This window comes from Platalea leucorodia (assembly GCF_965183815.1).
Source record: "Platalea leucorodia genome assembly, chromosome: Z".
Taxonomy (NCBI): Eukaryota; Metazoa; Chordata; class Aves; order Pelecaniformes; family Threskiornithidae; genus Platalea; species Platalea leucorodia.
The window spans coordinates 27942536-27964707 of record NC_138858.1 but is presented as its reverse complement, the minus strand read 5'-3'; the positions used below and the strand labels follow the sequence as shown (position 1 = coordinate 27964707).

The following is a 22172-nucleotide window of genomic DNA, read 5'->3' as shown; positions in this document are numbered from 1 at the left end:
GCTCTCCCAGAAGTACATCCCAACCAAGTTGATATGTTAAATATTTATGTGTATGAGACAAAGAAAACCATCACTTGTCAATCAATATTAATCAAATTTATTAAGTCACAGAACTGACATTCCTTTTCATTTAGAGGCCCTGATATTCTGAGGAGTAAACTAGGAAAGATTAATAAATGCTCCCACAGGTTTGATCTTCTTGCCATTGGAAGAGGACACTACAGTTTAAAAGGGACAACTGCACAGAGGCACGAGAGAGCTTCCTGTATGATCTGTTCATCATCATATAATGAATTACTAACACAGTAAACCAAATATTTTGTATTTTTTCTATAGCTGTGTGAAAAAGTCTTCATGTAAGTTATTTCTTTTCCAGTTGCGCATGTTATTTATGCACCAATACTAAGAAAATCTTATTCACTAACCTTGAACGAAGAGGTGGATGTCGCAGAGTATCCACTTGCTCCAGAAACAAGAGACACCATGGAGCCATGGCGTCGTAAACTTGACTCCGATCCATAGCCAGATTCAGTCTAAAAAACAAACCACACAAAACTAGAGTGCTGAGGTTTTTAATAAAAAAAAAAAAAATAATGAAAGCAAGATTAATGTCATTTCCTCTGAAACCAGTCCATTTGTTTCTTTTCAGGACGCACCAGGGGCTTTATATCTCAAATTGTGCCTGCATATTTAAGATGCTGATACAGCATCTGTAAAGTTACTATGAATCTATTTTTTTGTTATCATAATGATCTGTAATAAAATAGTTATCTATAACCTATTATATGCCCCCAAAAGAACAAGGCAACATACATTTAAGGATTCAAAGAAGGAACAATATTCCATTATTTTGGTTTATGTAATCCCTACCAAGCAATTTTCACACAGCATTCAAAAACCTGCAGTACTGTAGAACTAATTGGGGATTAACATGGTTCAGTTTGAAGACAGTGAACCTCAGTCAATCCTTCCAATCATTCAAATAGTGCCATTTTATTTTTAAAGACAACAAAATAGAGATCATAGAAAAACAGACAGACAATTACTGCTACCAAGTTTTTTTTTTTGCTTGTTCCAGGCTTCTTCAGCAAAATTCTTTATACTAGACTGAAATTATTTTTTGCAAAGAACAAAAGTCTACATAAAACCAGGTGAGACACTAAAAGCAAGAGCGAGAAGACAATAATACTAACTAATTAAATAATGAAAAAAAGAAAGCCACCTCTTGATTAAAGTAACATTTAAAAGATCTAAAACTATCAAGTTTGACAAATTTCCTCACAAATGAAATGGAAGCAGATATTGAGAAACTGGAAGAAAAATATTTCCTTAAAGGTTAACGTAAATGGCCTGTGTATGGCAAAGGAGAAGAAAACCCCTGAAAGACAATGTAACAAATAAACAGTTCAGAGTAATATTTGAAATACTGTTAACAGAGGAGTTTGATCAAGTAGACAGTGACAACATTGTGAAGGACTTTTGACAGAAATAAGAAATTCTGCAGTAGCATAGAAATTCAGATGGAGAGAAGGGGAGACAAAACAAATTATATGGAACAAACGAGAAGCAATGATGAAATTCTAGCTGTTGTACTTTTTACTGAAAAATTGGAAACTAGGCTTTGGGAAGGCAGGAGAGTGCTGATAAATTAAGATGCAAATGAACTTAAAGAGTATTAAAAGCCAGGAGAAAAGACAAAAAGTTGTTTGAAGTTTTGGTTAAAACAGGAGGATTTGGACAAACTGCAGTGTGTGGGACAAAGTATATATGTTTGGGTTACAGAGGACCAATGGCATAGAAACACTGTTTTAGAGAAATGAAGATATGACTGAAAAATGTGGGTCCCAGAGTTGTCAACATAATTTCTGAATGAACATGACTGAATGAGATTATCCAGCAAAACCAAGCAAGAAGGAGCCAAGAGTCAGTTTCTATCTGGCCTATTTAAAGAACGAGGTGGAAGACAAGAAAGCATTGAGGAAGCAGAAGAGAGACAGGATGCGTATCAAAAGTGGAAGCAGAGTTGAAAAATTAACATGACCAAGAAATGCAAGTGTAGTCAGAAAAAACATACTCCAAAATTCTTGGTGGAAGAAGGCTAAGTGATCAACTTAAAATAAGAAAAAGGGGGGGGGGCACTTGCAAATTCAAGAGATTTAATAAGGCACATCTTAAGTTCATTTCTTAATTTAGTAAAAAATTAGTATTGCAACTTATCTGAACTAGCAGAAATAGAAGTTTATGTTTAATGACAGCTTAGAGTGCAAATGATAGAACACAAGATATACTTTCCTTATTAAGTTATACTATAAGGATGTATTAGTCATTTAGTAATTTCTGCTGTAAATCATGCATTTAAAGTTATTTTATACTAAGCAAGAGTCCTAGAAAAATAGCTACATAAGCGTAGCAACCAAAGTGCTAAAAGCTCCATTTTTAAGAATTAGTCCTACTATTTGTTTTACAGCTTGGCTTTAAAATATCCATTGGAATAGGCTTTTTGTTAAAAGCATTCACATTGGATACATGGGACTTTTTTAGAATATCAGTTCGAGTGTTAACGTATTTAGGATACTGGACCACATTTTGAATTGCAATGCAATTCAGTGCAAAGATTATACCTTATTTCACTGGGTTGTAATTTTAAGTATAACAGAAACCAAATAATGACGCTTTGTTTTTTTGCAAGTACTCAAGTAAGGGCTTTTCACTCTTTTTATGGACTTTAAAGTCCTCCAAAGGCTTGACAAGTAAAACCAAAGTAGGTTAGGGAATAAAAAGATTTTTAAGAGAACATGTAAGAGATTTGGGCATAATATTACTTCATTTCAGAAGTGTTTAATGAACATAAACCTTAAAGGAGCATTTTATGAGAGTCACACAATACTTTGAAGCATGAAACATTTCTTTTAATATTTCCTCTAAATGCAAATCTAAAAAACTTCACTGTTTTACTGGTAACTTCAGTGTTTATTTAATCATATGCTACAAATATTAAGATGACTCTGAACGTGCTTTTACTACAGTCAGTTTGACAGTGGGGACTCATTCTGTTTTCTCTGTAAGTTGTACACACTAGAAAAAAGGTAAAATTTCATTTCAATAGCATATGACTTAATGAACAGATCAATTTTTAAATGTAGCCAAAATACCCATTGCATTGAGGTTAGAGCATTTTAACTAAGGACAGCAAATGTCTTCTGATTGCTTTCTCCTTTATCTGAGAAAGATACACCTATGCAAAACCTGAATTTAAGCTAAGGAAGTGAAATTCCTGAATTTCTGTATTTGAAAATTTAATCAAAGTCACATCTTAAAAGTACTACTCTAGAACTTAGAAGAATAGATGTAATCTTAGAAGTAGAAAATCTGGTGACTTATATTCTACATTTGAATGAAATCCTTTTGTTCCATTATTACCCATACAATCAATGCTCAGTTAATTTAGTTCACAAAATAAAAGCTGAGGGTGAAAGAAAAACAAGTTATTTCCATATCAGTATGTAAGCTTGATTTTTTTAAGATGCCTTTCCAGCAGTATATTTATTTGACTGTCATCTGTACTTGTGATTAATAATTCCACTAAACAGTTTATCCACACTTCAGATTGTACACAAGATAGCATATACAGCTATCAGCTGTATACAGCTATCAGCCTGCAAACCCTACCAATAAAAAGGTGCTACATAGAAAGCATTTATGTAATTTTAACTATTTGCAACCAAGGAGCAAATTCAGCAGACAGAACAGCACACAACATGAATCCAAAGCATGTGCATTTACAGATCACGTTCACAAAACTGTCTCAGACAATTATGTTTTGATAGCCAAGAGGGAAAACCAAAATTACATCAAGAATACTTATTCATCAGAAGAAACAGAAAATAAGTATTCCTTTATAACTGATGCAGAGACAAGCCACCCAGCTCACAGCAGACACAGGCAAGCAGCTTAACACAAACAATGAAAGCATGCATCATGCAAAGCCCCACCATTCTACTACCGCAACATCTAAATGAGAGCAGGTCACTGCCGCATTTATGTCTTGCAAAGCAGATCATCATTAACTATTCACTGCAGAAATACTCAATTACATTGAGAAGAGGAATGTTGACACAAGCTTCTTCTGTTTACAAATTTTTTAATTTCCCAAAATAAAAATTGGAAAAGCAGGTACAGTCCATATGATAGAAGCTAACAGTCTCTGCTTGAAAACAAAATAACTTGCAGAAGTTGTATCAATCCATACCATCAAGCACTAACACTAAATTACCATGCTCGGTATATAGATGCAGTTCTTTGAAATTCCATGCACACATTATAGCTTTAAAGCTACACTAAAACTGGCATTTGTTAGTACATTGCAACACCTTCAGCTTTCTAAGGCGGTGCACAAAATCCATTAATCCTTTCAAAATGCTTTTTCATTATGATAGACGAGAGGAAAAAGCCACATGATCCAAAGCTTCATGTGATTCTTTACTGGAGCAGGTGCTGGCATCAGCAACAAGGCAGTACGTCAGAAAAGCTGCTTTCAGTAAAATAGCTAAGTATTTGCAGAATCACATTGCAGACCTCCATTATGGCTCACACTGATCCACCAGTTAAGGATTTCCTAAAGTGGGTCAATAATACTCTCGAGTGAAGCACAGACTCACAGGAAAGCTCCCGCACTTAAAAAAAAAATCAAATAAAGCAAATTATTCTCCCATGTCTTCAAGGAATTATTTTGATTATGTCTCAATTTAGTGCCTGTCAAGCACTTCAATGTATGTTTGTCCACCAAGGCAGGTATTTTCAGTTAGCGTTATAAATTATTTATTATTTTACATAACACAAGCAGCAGGCAGCTCCTCCCTCTAAGACATACGGCTCACCCTAGGAGGTGATGAAACAGACATTAGAATACAGTGACTCTAAATCATGTCCTCTGCAGTATTTGTGAAATATCCTACTAAAACATGCAAGAGATCAAACCACAGTATCTTATAAAAAACAAAAATGTAGAAAAAAAGTAAAAACACAAAATGAAAGAGCTGGAAGGTACTATGAAAGACTTGGAGACTAAGCAGACAAGCTCTGTAAAACATCTATGTTCCAAGGGCAATTTTTAGACTTGCCGCAAATGTGTCAACATATACTTGAAGAAAGAAGGGTTACTGCTAGGATGAGCCAAGGAAGGGCTACCTAGGGATGGCTGCAGACAGTAAGAACACCACAGACACTACAGGTAGAGCAGTCTGGGATGCATTTCTGAGGACTGAAGTTAAAGATACAATTAACATGTGTCTGTAGGTCTGATTTTTCAGTTGTTCCGTAGCAGCTGACAACGAAAATTTAGGATTTCAAAAATGAGGTAGTTATTAGCAGGAAGGCAGAGATGGGAATTTCACAATCCAGGTCACGGTAGCTGGATGGTGATTCCCCCTCCGAAGCACAATGCAGGAGACTACGTAGAAAGCAAAAAAGCTCCTAACATGACCTTTCTTTGCAACTGCAAAAACAGGTAAAGAAATGTAGACATATTTTTCCTTCAACAGTGATAAATGTTGCAGTTCCATAGTACATAACCATACTATGTGCACACAAGGAAAAAAACAGGAATACTGAGTTGAAAAATACATATAACGACAACTGGAAAAAACAGAAACTCTAGCAATATAGCCCTAAGATTATTGTAACTGCTATACTCACTTGTCCAATCTAAGTAACAAGTATCTTTTGGGTCCTTACTTCTCAAACTCCATATACTTTTGGTAAGTCACCCTGTGTTGCCTGTAGACAATAAACCTCTAACAGCTGCATGAGCTAGAGTAGTACACAGGCTGATAAGACCCTGAACCACATACTGCTTTCTAAGGCAAGGGAAAGAGACGAGAAGCAATATCAACACAAATCATTGCAGAGAGAAGAGAACACAGGCTGACAAAGAGGCAGCCAAAGGCAAATGACTGGCCTTTGATGTAGTCTTTATCCACATACTTCACACCCATGTTTAATTACATGGATATGTACTGTTTTTCCATGAGTTCTCTTAACTGTTAATGTACACAGGAAAACTATTCATCAAATACTATCCAAAGTCTTTAAATGCTAAGATTCCACAAAAGCTGACTAAGGAGAGGCAGGCACTCCAAAAGCAGAATGAAGAACAGCCAGGACACTGAGCAGAAGGACACTTAAGAGCCCACAGAGAAGATGAGCAACAGAATGCCTTTACCATCCTGCTCCTCAGGCTTGGGGAAACACTGTGTCAAAGTGTGAATTTACAGAATAAAACTCTCCGTGAGCAGAAGTACCCAAACCCAAGCTGACAATAACTGCATCCCTTGGTATACTGACTTAGTAATAAAACTAAACCAGCTTGTACTGCTGGGCCATGAGGCTATAGCAAGACGGCTACATAGCAAGAGGGCTACATTTGTCCCTCCTATGAATCTGGGTGGTCAGGAGAGGGACGAGTAAGACCTGTAGAGCTACCCAAGAATTAGAAACCTCCATTCTGCCATTAGACACTGTCAGGAAAAGCACTCATGTTCTGGCCTCGGCTCCCAATTCACTGAAGTAAGTGTTCTTACTTGCTTTAATGCTTTGAAAGCTAGAGGGAATAGTCATAGATTTCAAAGAATACGTTCATTCAAATACATACTGCTTCATCTTGGTTTAAGGATAGTCTTTCCCTGCGCAACTGTGCCTTTAAAAGTAAGAACAGTTCTGATTCTAACTGAAAGCACTTGTCACATCATTCTTTTTAACAGTTATAAGGAATTACATAATAGTTAAATTGCACTTAATAGTTAAATTCAATATTATTACATCATCGTTATGTATAAAATTGAAAAGGGAGCGTTGCCAGGGGCAACGCGCTAGTGCTAGCAGGCAGCCAGCCAGGAGGCGGCAGGGAAACCCGCTGCAGGAGCCTGAGAACCAGCCCGAGCGCCCTTCCCCGGAGCGCCCAGCAGCCGGAGGGACAGCGCGCGCAGCCACAACCCAGCTCCGGCCGGCAGCCACCAGGACCAAACTGTGCCCCGTGTTCACAGTTAACACATTTAGGTAGTATCTTACTTATCCTTCAAAGTGGCAGGGAAGGAATGGCTGCCTCTTACTCCACTTGGTTGGTTTTTTTTTTTTAAACCTATTTAAGGTAGTAAAGTATTATATTAATATCGCCTCTGTAGGGAAGTGGAAAAGCACATCCATAATCAGTGTTACACTGAAAAACCTTGGGCTAAAGACCATCATCAGACTTCAAAGGAGAAACCATGGTTGAACAGCAAAGCTTTTTTTTCACCTTTGCAGAAAGTTACTCGTTGCAAGTCTGAGCCAGTTTTGGTCCTGGAGTTGAGAACCCTACACTTTGCTTATTCAGATGAAACATTTTTATATCAGGGAACGCTAGAATTCAAAGTACAGGTGCAGGCAAGGTTCTTACTTACACAGGAAGAAATGGACCAGAAAAAAAAAAAAAAAAAACTTTACAGCAACACAGAACAAATCCATCAGCAGGCTTACCACTAAGCAGAAAAACTACCAGAGCACATGCTTCTGCAAAAAACCACACAGATCATTAAATCTCTTGTTCACGTAGTGCCATTAACAGTATCTCGTCACTGCTACACATGGGAACAGATTTTTTTTCCCTTCACTCAATCCTCAGACATTCACCTAGCCATCAGAATAGAAGCCTCTGTTAAATGCTCAGCATACCTCAGAGTATGCAACAGGTAGAAGCACTGGAGGACGAAGAAAGTTGGAATTGTCAAAGATGGAAAAGTCCATATTATGTTTGACAGATTTAAGAAAATTTGAAAAATTGATCTTACACCCAAAGGAAAATTATGAGAACACATTCAGTTTAAACTCCAGTCTTACAATGGTAATTTGGGTAGAGGCAGGGGAAAAGAGAAGTTTACTTGCAACACAGTGTTTGTTTTGCATTTCACACCCTATCAAATCTAACACATTTTTCTTGACTTTAAAAACCTATTCCCTATTCTTCTTATTTCCCCTTGCTGTAGCCCTTCTTTTTATCAGGTCTCAACACCCACTTCCCTCAAAACCAAGGGAGGCTTGCTGCACCCATTACACAATTCAACAAAAAAAGTTATATGAAATAAGGGACTCCCCAGGACATTCATCTTTTTGTCATGTTCCTGATATAGCTTCAGATTCCTGAAGTTGTCCAGGGTTTAAGTTTCATAAAAACAGTCCTACTATTTGTATCAAAATTATGTTTGTTTAGAAATGAAGCCCAGTCTGGTTTGAGAGCTCTTTGTGCACACAGAATCCTGCCATCAGTAGAAGCTTTATGCCCTTTTCCAACCATACATCAGTTTGGCAACATAAATATTCCATATCTTAACATCAAACTAAGTTGGCAGTAATTCTGTCCAAAGGTAATTTGTTTTGGGTTTTTTGTTGTTGTTGTTTTTGGTTTTGTTTGTTTTGTTTTTTCCCCCAAAAGATTAACACACTAGATAGAAAGTATCGATTATAAAGTTCTGAAAAGATAACTGTATAAACAGAAAAAGAACAATTCTGCACAACAAGCCGAGAAGAGCTTACACACTAAGAAACATTTGCAAGATCTTAAGTCAAACACCTGATAAACAATGGATGCACAAACATTTTTAAGAAGTTAAATAAAAACATGAATTGGTTTACAAAGACCGGCACTACCTGATTCTATAATTCTCATATTAGTCTGTGGGCCAAGAACAAGCCTAATGTGGTAAAAACAAAATGCTGAAATGATAAATTATCTTAACACTTCAACTGTTTAGACGTAAGACCTAGTCCCAGATACAGAAAGTCAAAGAAACACATATAGCGCAGTTCCCACCTCAAAAAACTTTAGAAGCAAATTTAGATTACACTAAGAGCTCTGTATGATGAGTTTCAAGTAAAGGGCACACCTGGATATCCAAAAGGATAAAAATTCAGATAATTTCCAAAAGCTTGTTGAAGCACCAATGTGAAACATGAGAGTATGTCCTCCCATCACAAGATATCATGATACACTGCATTCTAACAGGTCAGGACAAGGCAAATTAAGTTTCTATACACCTCTTATTACTTCTGTGTTAGTTTATTTATGTAGAAGCATTTGAAAAGATACCAGTTCATGTATTTAACCTCTCCAAGTCAATATTCTGTGTGACCACTAGAGGGAAACAGCAAAAAGGAAACAGACACGTCTAAAGGTTACTACTGGTCAAAGTCCAACAGTAACCCTTAGCCTGTTGCTGCTTCAGTCCCTGTGCAGATAAACCTCCTTTCCTTGGCAGACAATTAGAACAGTTTTACCTTTAGCCTTTATAATTACATATGAGACACATTGCTAAGTGAGGATAAAGTTTTCCGCACAGTATGCAAGAAGTAACAATGACACCTGTTGCTGAAAGAATGAAAGTGAATTAGAAGCTTTAATAAGAGATTAAAGAAACTATTCTGAAGTTTGGTCAGCCAGTTCAAAACAGTGAACCAACTAACACCACATTAATTTCCAGCTAAGACTGTCCAAAGTCATTAGCACCAAATTAAACACTGACAATTGTTTAGGCACAGATTTCTTAAAACTTCATCTAACAAAGTAGTTAGGCTCAATATCATTTAGCTGTAAAAAAGAACACTTAATATGATACATACAGAAAACTGGGCACCTCTGTCTCAAGTGCCATGTCCAAGTAGAAGACTTTTCTTCACATTCAACTGCTTTGCCATTAGTCTGCAACTCTCAAACACAGAGCTCATCGTGAAAAGGAGTTTTTATATACCAGCCAGATGAACAGGCACAGGATTTCTTCATGTACAGAGTATGCATTAAGTAGGTTCTCACCAAACTAGTTTTCCCTGTACACATAATGCACTTTGAGAAGCATCAGAAGAAACAAAGTTTAGCTAAACCCTTCCAAACCCATAAAAAGTCATGCAGTAGTGATAAGGAGACATTTCATTTGAAATAAGTTATCTATTCATAACACTTAAGTTTAAGCAGGCTTACTTAGGAGTTTGCAGAACTGTTAAATTTATGCAATGCAACTTTCAGAAAGCTAATCTTTGATAATTAAAATGTTATCTGACATTACAGACAATATCAGTAAACATATCAGTAAAAATATTAAATATGACTTAATCTGCCAATAAAAACACCCCCTACACTATCATTACTCATTCATGCAAAAAGAAACAGACTGCTTTTATTTGCTGAAAGTCAACACCCTCTGTGCAAGACAATAGGAAAAACAACTTCAAGCACAGCACAGGTCTCTACAACAAGCCGACCTACCCTGCCCTTGAAGGAAAACCTAGGAACTGGTGGCAAAACAACTCACAAAAGGCTGCTTCTAGTGCACCAGAAAAAAGCAAATGAAAGGATCTAGGCTGTAAAATGCTCAGGACTTTGAAGATAAGCTTTATCACCAGTTTTATACAGGACTGTAATACTGTTGGCCATTGTTAGGTTGTGCATTAAGCTGTGGGTCACCTTTTTTGTTCTTACTGCTTTCCAGAGGGGTAAAAAAGTATGAACAAGACTAAGGGCAGTGCAAAAAAACCTCCCTGCAATAAGCATTAGCTAGAGAATAGTGTACTACTGATATAAGCAGTTTAGTAGCCTATTCTAACTCAGTCTTCTAGTAACTAAACTGTCTCGTTTCATTACAGCACCACTGTGTTTTGTACAAGCTGTAGGAGCACTTTCTGCAAGAAGTCGTACCTTAACTGCATACTATACTATGAAAAGTTCAAGCAACTGCAGAAACACATTCAATATGTATGTCCTCAGAATAAATTATTTTGTAGACCCATATATTCTCTACACACCGCTGAAGTCCAATCCCATTGCTGGTTCCCTTACAGCGGTATATCCCCGAAGAATTCATCATGAGAAAGCCATCCATGTGTTAAGAGCTCACAAACCACTTGAAACACTGATGCTACTGCCTGCAGACACTGGACTGTATGGGGGAGTGGTGTAAGTCTTAAGGAGAATGGCCATATTCTTGCTGTTATCTGCTTTGAATTGCAACACATTAAAAGCTGACTTCACTCCATTGCTAAGTGAGGGGAGGGAGACTCCGACCTGATGGTAGGTGAGGCAAGGCGTTCCCTGCCCATTCTGCATAGCAGTGACGAAACACATTCTGCCATCAGATCTTCATATTCTGAGACATCTGCATATAGTCTTTGCATATAGTAACTTTGCAGATTGCCTGTGTATCACAGGGCTCTAAAAAGATAAGACTTTTTTGAAGCATTTTATATCAAGACACTATAAATCAATGAGGCTGGCATACAACCTTTCCAGCCAGGTGACACACAAGTTTTGCGTCTAATTGCAGCCTCAGGTCACGTATTGCAGACTTCCTTTTCATAGGACCAAGCCCAAACACATAATGGAGCATGGTTTTACTCCAGGTGCATCACTTGTCTACTCACATGGATACTCCAAGAACAGAGGCAATGTATGACTGGTACTGCCAGCTGAACACTCGCTCTATTAAAGACATGCGACTAGCAGCCATGATGGCCTCTTTTCAAGAATTAAAACAAATCAGCCCAGTAAGTCTCTGAAGATCAATTAGATACACTTGCACAAACCTTAAGTCCTATGTGTTGTTTGATCAGACTATGGGAAGTGTAGTCTAAATAGCTGTTGCTGCTTATCTTTGCACTTTATTTTTACATTTCAAAATGGCAGGTTTACCTGACAGATTTCCTCAAACCTACTAAGACCACTAAACACATGAAATAGATATTTTATTTTCTGCTTAACCTCATTTAGCATATTTGGGGGCGGGTCAAAACAAGAATGGAAATAAGTAGAAGCTGCACCTTTGAACAGTGCAAGAATAAAGCAAAACTTCAAGGAGACAGTTTAACTAAATCTTTTATTTGCAAAGTCTGAAAATGAGCAAACTGAGGCAATAAAGCTTCACTTTGTTAAAAAAAAGAATCATTTCAAGATAGGAATCCTTTTGCTGTGAAGTAGAAAATACTGACATGAGCAAGGAAGAATTGAACTGCTATATAAGAAACATTGTTTTATCATAGAATCAGAAGGACTAGGTTGAAAAATATCTCTAGTACCACGTCCTGCTCAGAGCATGCCCAATTAGATACTCAGGCCTCCCCCCCATAAGGATGCATTCTTCAGAGAATTATAATCTCTCTTTTCAAAGCCAAAGTGATTGTTATGAAACATAACTGGAACACACAGGCAAAGAAAGACTGGGCTGGTCAAAGTGAAACAATCTGCATTGTTTATAATTAATCAAGTGTGTTAGGCTGGAACAGACCGAAAGCTTTAGTCCAGCTTTAAACAGTCTTAACTGTAACTACTTATAAATAAAGCTGTAACTTCGAGCTGCTGTTCGAATACAGGCCCAAGAGTGGCAAAACAGTGTCAAGACAGACAAAGAACTATTTTTTTCTTTCCTGAAAGGGAAGTTTCAACAGTTTGGAAGTGACAGCATTTAGGTTTGCTGCAGCATACGCTTGTGTAGTCAACTGAAACTGCTGATTCACTGGCTCTCCCCTAAAGTCTTCTTTCAGGAAATACAGAGTTTCCAGCAATAAGTGCACACAGCAAATTTAGCAACATTTAATACATATGATATTGTTTGTCATTTAAGAGTTCCTGCTAATAACAGTGCTAAAATAACAAAATGTGTAAGACATACCCAAGCTTAGTTTTCCTCCTTGAAAGAGCATATTTGACTCAATTTTAAAGAAAGAAACTTTTGTTATTTCCAGTAAAGGACTAAACTTGAGCAATCCATCTAATATACCCCTGAAAGCACAGCTTCTCTACAACATCTACAAGTTTCACTACCAGCATCATAATGTACATCAGGGCAAGTAGTTCTTATAAGCTGTGTAGCCTTTGCTGTATTTACTTGCTTAAACAAGCAAGTTTAAGGTAATACACAAATCCCCACAAGTTATTTCAGATTACTGGGGGGAAGAAAGACGGACATCTCTCTCTTTATTCCTCCTCTGCCCTGCCCCCAACATTTTCTGATGCCTTTGTTCATACCAATCAGTATATGACATTTAAATACTAGGAGTTAAATATTAAACCTTTCTTCCTCCCCTCCCATTTAAAATATGTATGCTCAAGACACCAGAGTTTTGATTCCTCTACATTCACCTAGATCACACTGAAGTGACAGCAAATGCATATTTTCAAACATTATCTGTTTTCAGAGAGAAAGATCTTTCTGTTGTCAGACAGTGGAAATTATATTAGAAGAATTACCTTAAGAGCATCCAATAACAGCAAGTGGACATTGAATTAAAAAAGCAGCAGATGCCCCAAGTCTTGTCGTTGTGTTTTTAAAAGAATTCCCCCAACTCTTTAGAGTCACTTTAGCTCCTGCACAGCTATTCTCTCTTTCAGGAGGGGCACGAGGAGGGTGGTGGTGTGTGTGAGTGTTTGTCTGTCTTGTCTCTCTCAGAAGAACCAAAAAGTTAACTCTGTTGAATGTTACTGCGTGTGCGCCATTGCTACTTGTGCACCGCACCCATGTGGCTGAGCAGCATCTCCTCCCTATGGCTAGGGTGTAACTCTGGTCTGTTAATATCAACTCAATGAATTTCACTGTAATGAAAGCTCACTGAAGAAAAACCACCCCTTATAAAGTCCTTTTAGAAAGCAAAAAGACTCCATTTGGCAGATGGAGACATAGAGAGTATCCAAGATTTTTCTATTAAACTGCTAATGCACAGTAATGTTTGAGCTGATGAGTATAATTCTGAGTAAACAGCATGCAGATCTATTTGGCAAGTGTCAACTTTTAACTGTTCACTCACTCACTATTTCCACATTGCAGCTCTGTACTTTCTGTTCTTGATACTAAGAGCTTACTGTGATTTGAAGGGGCATTTACCGCCAAAGTCAAGCTTGACACAGGTCTCTTTCAATGAACAGTATTGTTTTCAATTCATGCAAAAACATGCTGTCACTCTGCCACGGAGAGCTCATCTCCTAGACCTACCATGTGCCATTTTCCCAGTTACAAACATTGACATTCCCCTTATTTCTATTAAATGAAAGTATACACTATCAAAATGATCCACCACAGTTGTTTTCACGAAGTGAATTAATAACTCCTTTGAGTTTACTACTAGAATCCCACTTGTTTATAGAAATGAGACTAGTTACTTAGTGCACAGCCAGCTGCAGCATGTTGAGACTGGCAGCTTAGTTCCGGTCACCTCAAGACTCAGCATTAGACTTGGCACCGAGTTTACTTTAGCCATGTACATCACTCTTCATTAAAGAGCATGACAAAAATATTGACTGACTTAACAGCCTAGCAGTAGTGTCACAAGCCTTTCATGCTATCTGATACCAAGTTCACACTTTTCGAAGTGTTTTCTTTCACTTGATATTGAACCCACAAGGCAATGCTCTGCTAATTTGCATGCTAGCCTGTAATTTTCAGGCTTTCTTTAGACATTTCAGAACACCTTGGTTCACCAGGCTGGCTATACAGTGATCAAAAAGTTACTTTAACCTTTATGTGCATTTGAATCTTCAGTCAATTCATATATTTAGCTAGTTTAAGGCAAAAATAGGAGTAAACCATCTGAACTAATTTCACTACCTTTTGGGGACAGGGGCTTGAGAGGAGAGTTCAAGACGTCTACTAAGACTATGAAGACTACCTGTTAACACTCTGACTAGATGGAGGAGAAAATTTTAATTAGGAACATATGGCAGACAGTGATCACAGCTTTCATGGATACAAAGATTTAAATTATCTTAAGTGCACATACGTATACAGCTTCAGACTCGGATAAGGAGCTCCCAACAAAATAACAAGCAAGCTCAGCTATCAACCAAGATACCGCCAAACGATCTAGCCTTTCTTCACCCAGCCAGTCTCCATACTTTAGAAAGTACTAGAAGCACCATCACTTAAGAAACTGAATGCAACCCAAACAGCACAAAGAGTTATTTCTGGAAGGAAACCAAAACCCAAGACAGCAGAGTTGGAAAGACTGAAGTTGACAGACAAGCAGCAAAAACTTAACACTTGTGTACACTGGAGAAAAATGAAGTTCAAGTTTTACTTGGTTGTAGGAAATACTGTACTGCACAAGTACAGGACAGGTTAACAATCTGAAGATAGTTCTAGAGGTGAATCACATTTAGTGTTTCTCCAGCTGAACAAGTAAAAAAAGTCATGGTGTTGCAAAACAGGGTAGTTGACAAGACCCAAAAAATAATCCTACATTCTATACAACATCTGTAAGATTCTCAGTAGGAATACTGAGTCTAATTTTGGTGCTATACCTCAAAGAAAGATGAGGATTGAGTTCAGCAGGGAGCCATACAAGGTATCAGAGCTGTAAAAGATATCCACATGAACAACAATTGAAGAATGGGAAGCTGTTCAGGCCAACATAAAAAGACAAGAAATCTTAAGTGTTAGAAAGATGAAGGGAAGAATCTCCTCTCCAGACTGACTGTCAATAAGACTACTCTATAAGGGAGAACTCAGATTAGATAAGGATGGCAAGAAGAAATCCCTTTAACAGCAGAAACATACAATAGTGACAGAGCAGCAACAAGAGCAGATGTAAGTTCCTGCACAAGCTTAAGCAACAGTTCATGGTTTTCTAGTTTCAAACTAGTACACAATGTTTTTGCAACACCTTTAAGCGTATGCCTCTACCACTGATCAACAACTTGCCTACACATTTAAGTCTGTTAAATAGGTAACTTTTTACAGCTTAACAAAGATAATCTGAATGCTGTTCTCCAGCCTCCTCTCAAGCAAGCTGCACTGCTGCTGCAAGTCAGTGCCTCACAACACCACAGTAAGAGCAGGGCACTAGCTTCTGGAGCAACCTGTGATATCACAGAAACCAATAGGGTACTCCATACAATCCAAAGCGTCAGCATCAAACAGAAAAATTTAGACTTTGTTGATGTGCTACAGAGCATCAGAGAACAGAACAAGGCAACCCAGATCAATTTGATAGGGAACAATAGCTGACACCACGACTACTTAAGAAACTTGTTCCAACACTTCGGCGACCAGTATCAACAGAGGAAAAAAGGAGACCTCATCATCACTCTCCTACAATCCTCACTATGAACCTGAGAAATAAAAACAAAGTTAAACAATATTTACCTACTCCCATACCTCCTGTGCTTTCCTTCATCTGCACTGCTGCTTCCACTTAAGCCAGTCTTATTTGTGAATGTGTATGGAGAAGTAGGGACAGAGGAACTGGTGTTAAGATGAAACACCAAAAAATTAACAGATTAGGGAGCCACATTTTTTCCCTTTTAGATCGCAGCAACTGCTGCTGAGGAAGCAAATAATTTAAAAATCACACATTACTGAAACACCTTAACTCCAGGAGAGGAAGTAGCTGGAGAAATGGCAACAGACACTATTTCTATTGCTCCCGCCTGTATGACATATGTGAAATTACACTACTGGAAAGTTTTAATTTTAAAATAATCAACAAGGTTGTATTTATAATTGGCATTCACTCATCAACATTAGAACAGATACCATTTGCTAGAAATTACTTGACAGTGCCTAGTTATCAGCAATATAATGAACTGGTACCAAAACAAATTAGATTTATAAAGGTCATAGCATCAACGTAGACTTCTGAAGACCATTTGCAGAGAGTTTTGTCATGAACTTAAATATAGCCTACATAAACATCCAAAATACTTATTTCAGTGGCTCCACAAAGATCTGCCAGAGAACAGAAAAATTAAGTTTAATGTACAAAACTATTTACTGATGGCAGCAATTTATACTGGTCATTTAATTTCTATTTTAAAAGTTTGTTACCTCAGTATGCTGAATCAAAATGCATCTATAGCATTCCTACTCCGCATATACTTTCCTATTCATTCTGCATTATCTTACTAATATTAGTTTCAGTCCAGACACACAACAGATTTGGAGTGATTTATTTACATATATTTATTGGCATTGTCAGTAAATTACTTCAATCTTGTGGCAGGATTCAAGAGGTGTAGAAAAGGAGAAAATTACCCTGTCTTCACAGAATGTTGTAGCTCTCCTCACAATTGCCGAAAGCCTGTGGACAAGTTAAACATGTAGTACCCTTCTGTATTCTTGCTTTCCTGTTGATAACCTGAGCAATACTTTTCACAAAATAAAACCCTGATACTGGTTTCTGATCAGATTAATTGGTCAGAAATTTTTTGCTCTGGCATCCACTGCTAATAAAATAGTAGTATGAGAAAGTTACCTCCATTAGCATTTTCCAATGTTTGCTTAGCACAGCTAACTAAAAATACTCTAATAGGTCAATATTTACATACAGTATTCAAATATTAAAATATTGTTAATGTGAAATTTCTTAAGGCAGCTATTAGGTTGAAGGAATGGGTAGACGCACTTGGGTCTCAGTCTCAAGGTGAAGCATTCCAATTACAGAACAAAACACACAGAACTGAGATGCTCTGGGCACTTATTATCAAGTTGGAAGTGAAATTTAAGGTGTCCTCTGAGTTTCAAAAAAGTAACTCCTGCATAACCACTTATACATGAGTTCATTAGAGAAATAACACAAAGACAGAAAGCCAAGTTTAATTTTAAGAAATACTTTAATACTGTACTTCAATATTTCACCTGATGTCCTTCACGCTGTTTACCCAGAAGCTTATTTGTATTACTGACAGATTTAAGCAATCTGACATTAACTCAACCTTTTAGAATTGGAACAACTAGAATGGTTTGAAAGGGATCCTTTAAGAGTACTCTCTGGGTTATTTTGTTATATTTAAGGTGCTTCTCAAATGCACAATCCTATGGTACTCTGCTTTTAGCCATTGGGAGTTTTGCTTTTGTATGGTGCTGCACTCATGTTAGACTAGCAAAAGCCCACCTCTACCCCTCGTCCTCTCCTCAAGCATCTACCTGGCTGCCTTTTCTGCTTCAACATCACAATTACTGTTAGCAGCGATATTTTTCAATGCCTAACAGCACATTCAGTAACTCCTTTAGAACAGTACATTGACAAAAGAAAACACAACATGCAGACGACCTTAAGGGTGAAATTAATGACACATAATACTTTGTGCATAAGGTAACTGTTAGATTTTTTTTTTTTTAGGTTATGTGGAAAAAAAGAAGCACATTTTATGTTGTTAACAAGCATTTTGTGAAAATTTCAAGCTGACAATGTTTTTTTGTTCCCCCCCCAACAATATTCTAAAGTGCCCTTGTTAATTGCAATCAAAATTATGCTGTTTAAAGTTTGCTCTGCAGTTTTTAAATTAATCTACGAAACAGGATCCACATTCAGAAAATAATGGTCTCAAAACTAAATGTCCCAATTCTAGTTCACTTGTTTGGAATTGTATCAGTGTTTATTAAAGGAAGTGCATCAATTGCTTTAATACTTATGCCTAAATTTGACCTTACTAGCCTGGCAAATCCAGCTTTTTGGTTTTTCACCATCTTAACTAGATCTGTACTTAATGCAAAAAAATGGGATGTGAAGTGTCTTGCTGAGTTTGACAACTGATCATTTAAAAAATTAGTAGTATATTAAGAATTTCACAAAATTAGAACTACTTACGAGTGAAACTATCTTTGACCCTGAGGCTGCCATGGCGCCTCCCCCCAAGCTATTTGGGGAAAAAAATGCTAGAAAAGAGACATTTTATAAGTCTTACTCTTCCCAATGCTTCTGTATAACCCTGTTCTAAGTAGTCGACTCTTCCTCTCCCAGGAATTCTATTCGATTAGACAAATCAACAGTAAAAACAATGAAGCAGTCACTACTTCCAAGGTAGCCACTTGATGCCTTTCACGGTCAGATTTTGAAATTCATGCCTCCTGCTCTAGATAGAAACACCTTGTATATCGCTTCAAAATGAAAAAGGGAACCTACCTACTCCTTACATGCCAAGCTTGTTGGATGTTAGATATCCCTCTGGAGAATGACCTTTTACAGGTTGACACAATGAAGGCAGGTATTGCAAGAAGTTCAGCAAGACTTAAAACAGTATTTCAGATTGATAAACACAAGATTTTGAAAGTCCAAGACTTGAAACATTGTCAATTTCTTTTGCTGAAAAGGTACAAAGTCAATAATGAACACATGCAGAATCTGTGTGGAAGAAATTAAAACTTAAGATGGAACAAAATGGGACAAACCTAAGCTGATACAGAGTTTCTCATGAAATATTCATTTCTAAACACATTCTTCACAAGTTTTCAACTCAGGTGTTAGATTAACACTACAAGAAATTATTATCTGGATCTCAGGCATTCATGTTAATTTGCTCAAAGTAAGTTTAATTATCCAGATGGTTCTCATAGCAAGCAGCAATTCACTCCCCTCATCTATACTTTTGGGAAGGAATGCAAGTTTGTTAAGATAACGTATCGACTCTACCAGAGTAGAGCGTAAAGAATGAAAACTTTGGACAAGTTTAATACGTGTAAAGAAACACTTTCCACTTCAGTGATAAAGTGAATCGTGTTTATTCATACTACGTAGCACACATTCATTTTATTTGTTAGAAGTTACATGCTGCAGGAGTCCATAGTCTCTACAGGTAAACCCAGACATTTTCCTCACAGCACAGAAATAACATTTAAGCTGGTTTCTCTAATCTTAGGTTAGAAATTCCATACTCCATTTTCAAACCATGGTAGAGACCTGGAGTCAGTCCTTCAATTTATTATTTAAGAAGAGAGCAACTTTTCAAAACCATCAATACCCTGGTGCTCATGCATCATCAATGTTTTTACACTGGAGAAATGTGGAAACGTAGTCTGGTCTTGAGTTCTTCAGCAATATACGTTGCCATCTAAGAAAAGGCCATCAGCCGTCCTAGACCTGACTATTTCTTAGGGTAAGGGAACAGAGAAGTTTCCTAATGATACACACCCTTACAACCAGATATTTTACAGATAAATATCTGCTCAGTAAATTTAATGAAACATTTAAGTAGAAGAAAGGACTCCTGCTTACACAGGAACTATTTTTTCATTTGCCTCACCGATGGTCTTATCTCTGTTTTAGACTTTTCCCTCCTCCAGTTCAGGGAGATTAACAAACAAGAAGCTGTACTTGAAACATTTAATCTAGTAAGCATTCAGGAACCTCAATACAAGAAAAGGCCAATGCAATGACTAAAAAAAAAGAGCAGCAAATTCTAACAGTTTTTATGCTTGAACATTAGATGTTTTACATTTCTCAGCTACCAGCTACTCATTGGTGTTGCTAAGTAGGAAGTTTTTCCTGAGTCTGCTTATACTCAAATTTAATATAAAATTCATTTCAATTCAGTGTTTTCTCTCTTCAGAGCACAATGAAACACAGTCACAAAGTTTCAGTCCATCTTTCATACTCTAAAGATAAACAACCTTGTGACATACGACAGTAAGGCTCACAAACATACTTTTGTTAGCAAACAGCTTAAGCAGCCCACCAGAACTACCTACCCACTCAGTAAGCAACAAAGAGCTTCAAAAAAAAAAAAAAAAAAGCAGCACTTTATGTAGCAGTAGACTCAAGTTCATCAAAATGACTGCTTAGTAAAGGAAATAATTTCCTCTCTCAATTTTATTCACATTATTATGTGTCAGTTCAAGAACCTAGTTCTCAAAAACATTTTTTATCTGGTAACAACAGCTTGTCAAGGAACTTCTGCTTCAGTTCTGGTACCTGACCAGGAAAGTTGCTTCAGAAAATCTCAGAGTAAGCAGACAAAAATCTGAACTTTTCAGTGAAATGGGATATTTTGCCTCATAAAAGTCCATCTTCTCCTACTCTCAATCAACTGTTTAGATATAAAACTTCCATAAGAGCTGAACAAAATTAAATGACAGGTGAAAAGTTACTTAAAACTAAAGATCACTAAGTTTTGTTCATACAAATTCAAATGAAAAATGGAATTAACTTCCAGAATCCAAGAAAATCTACTTTTCAGATCCTATCAATGTTATTAAGAAGCAGTACATTCTTCCTACAAAGTTGTATATAAATTACAGGATATAGCACTAACCACTCAATTTGGAAAATACAGAAACAAGACATTTGGAGTCACATTCTTTAAGAAACATTAACGATAACCAAACTGAAAACTGGATTCGGACATTTATGTTTAATTACACCAAACACCTATTTATGTGCATACAGCACTTTTCCAAGGCTTCTGGTGATAAGATTCCCATGTATTTTAGTAGAAACAGATGCACTTCCACACCTACAACATTCATCACGCAAAGCTGCTACTGTACTATGGAGACAACAGAATATTGCACTGGAAAAAAAAAGCTAGTAACTCATGATTTTCTGAGAATTAATTATACATTTTTAACTTGAGTCCAAGCTACTGTTACAAGACTGAACTACCTTTTGCTGTTTTCCTTGCCTTGTCTTGATCATGGTACCTAGTTGCATACTACAAAGAGAATGCTTTTAAATAACGTACTGCTTTAATATATTAAATGGTTTGATGGTTCATTTAGAAATTGCTTAGGGACATGGTTTAGTGGTTTAAAGGTCTTTTCCAACCTAAACGATTCTATGATTCTATGAAGAGAGGTGCCATAACATTTCCCTCTCCATTTAAAAACAAAAATAACTGCTATTTGTCTTTAATACAGTAAACTTTACAGAATAAAAAGGAGTATGCAAGAAATTGAAAAACTACACTTACTGAAGAAAAGCCATCAGATTTGGAACAGTCAAGTCCAGTGTTATTATATTAGGAGAGCAAGACGCAAACTGAACTATTTCTTGTCAGTTCAGCATATACAGAAAGAATTTTATTTTCACTTCCTACTTGTAAGCATACTTTTCTTCAGTTTATATAACATTCCAGAACACATGACTCACTCACTTTTAGCAATGAGCAGAAAGATAACTACAATAAAACAATGAAAAAAGCCTTCATTACCCCTATCCTGATACTAGCTCTAAGTAAATTCAGAAAAAATTAGGTAGTGGAATTATCCAAGAAACCTCTCATTCTACTCCTTTAAATGTCAAGACAGAGATCTGGTACAATCTTTTTGTTAAAGAACCATCAAATTCTTGCAAAGCATGGAAGTTTGAGGGAAATGCTGTGGATGTTGTCTAGCTGGACTTTAGCAAGGCTTTTGACACTGTCTCCCACAGCATTCTGCTGGAGAAACTGGCTG

At 36.9% G+C, this 22172-nt stretch overlaps 1 protein-coding gene across 4 annotated transcripts in view; it reads right to left on the bottom strand.

Annotated features, from left to right (window-relative positions):
* The window catches only part of CERT1 (ceramide transporter 1), an 80907-nt gene that overhangs the window by 30236 nt on the left and 28499 nt on the right, over positions 1–22172 (bottom strand). For all 4 annotated transcript variants that reach the window (XM_082336127.1, XM_082336125.1, XM_082336126.1 and 1 more), the window contains one exon: positions 426–533. In XM_082336127.1, coding sequence (XP_082192253.1) covers positions 426–533 — 108 coding nt within the window. The remainder of the gene's footprint in view (positions 1–425; positions 534–22172) is intronic.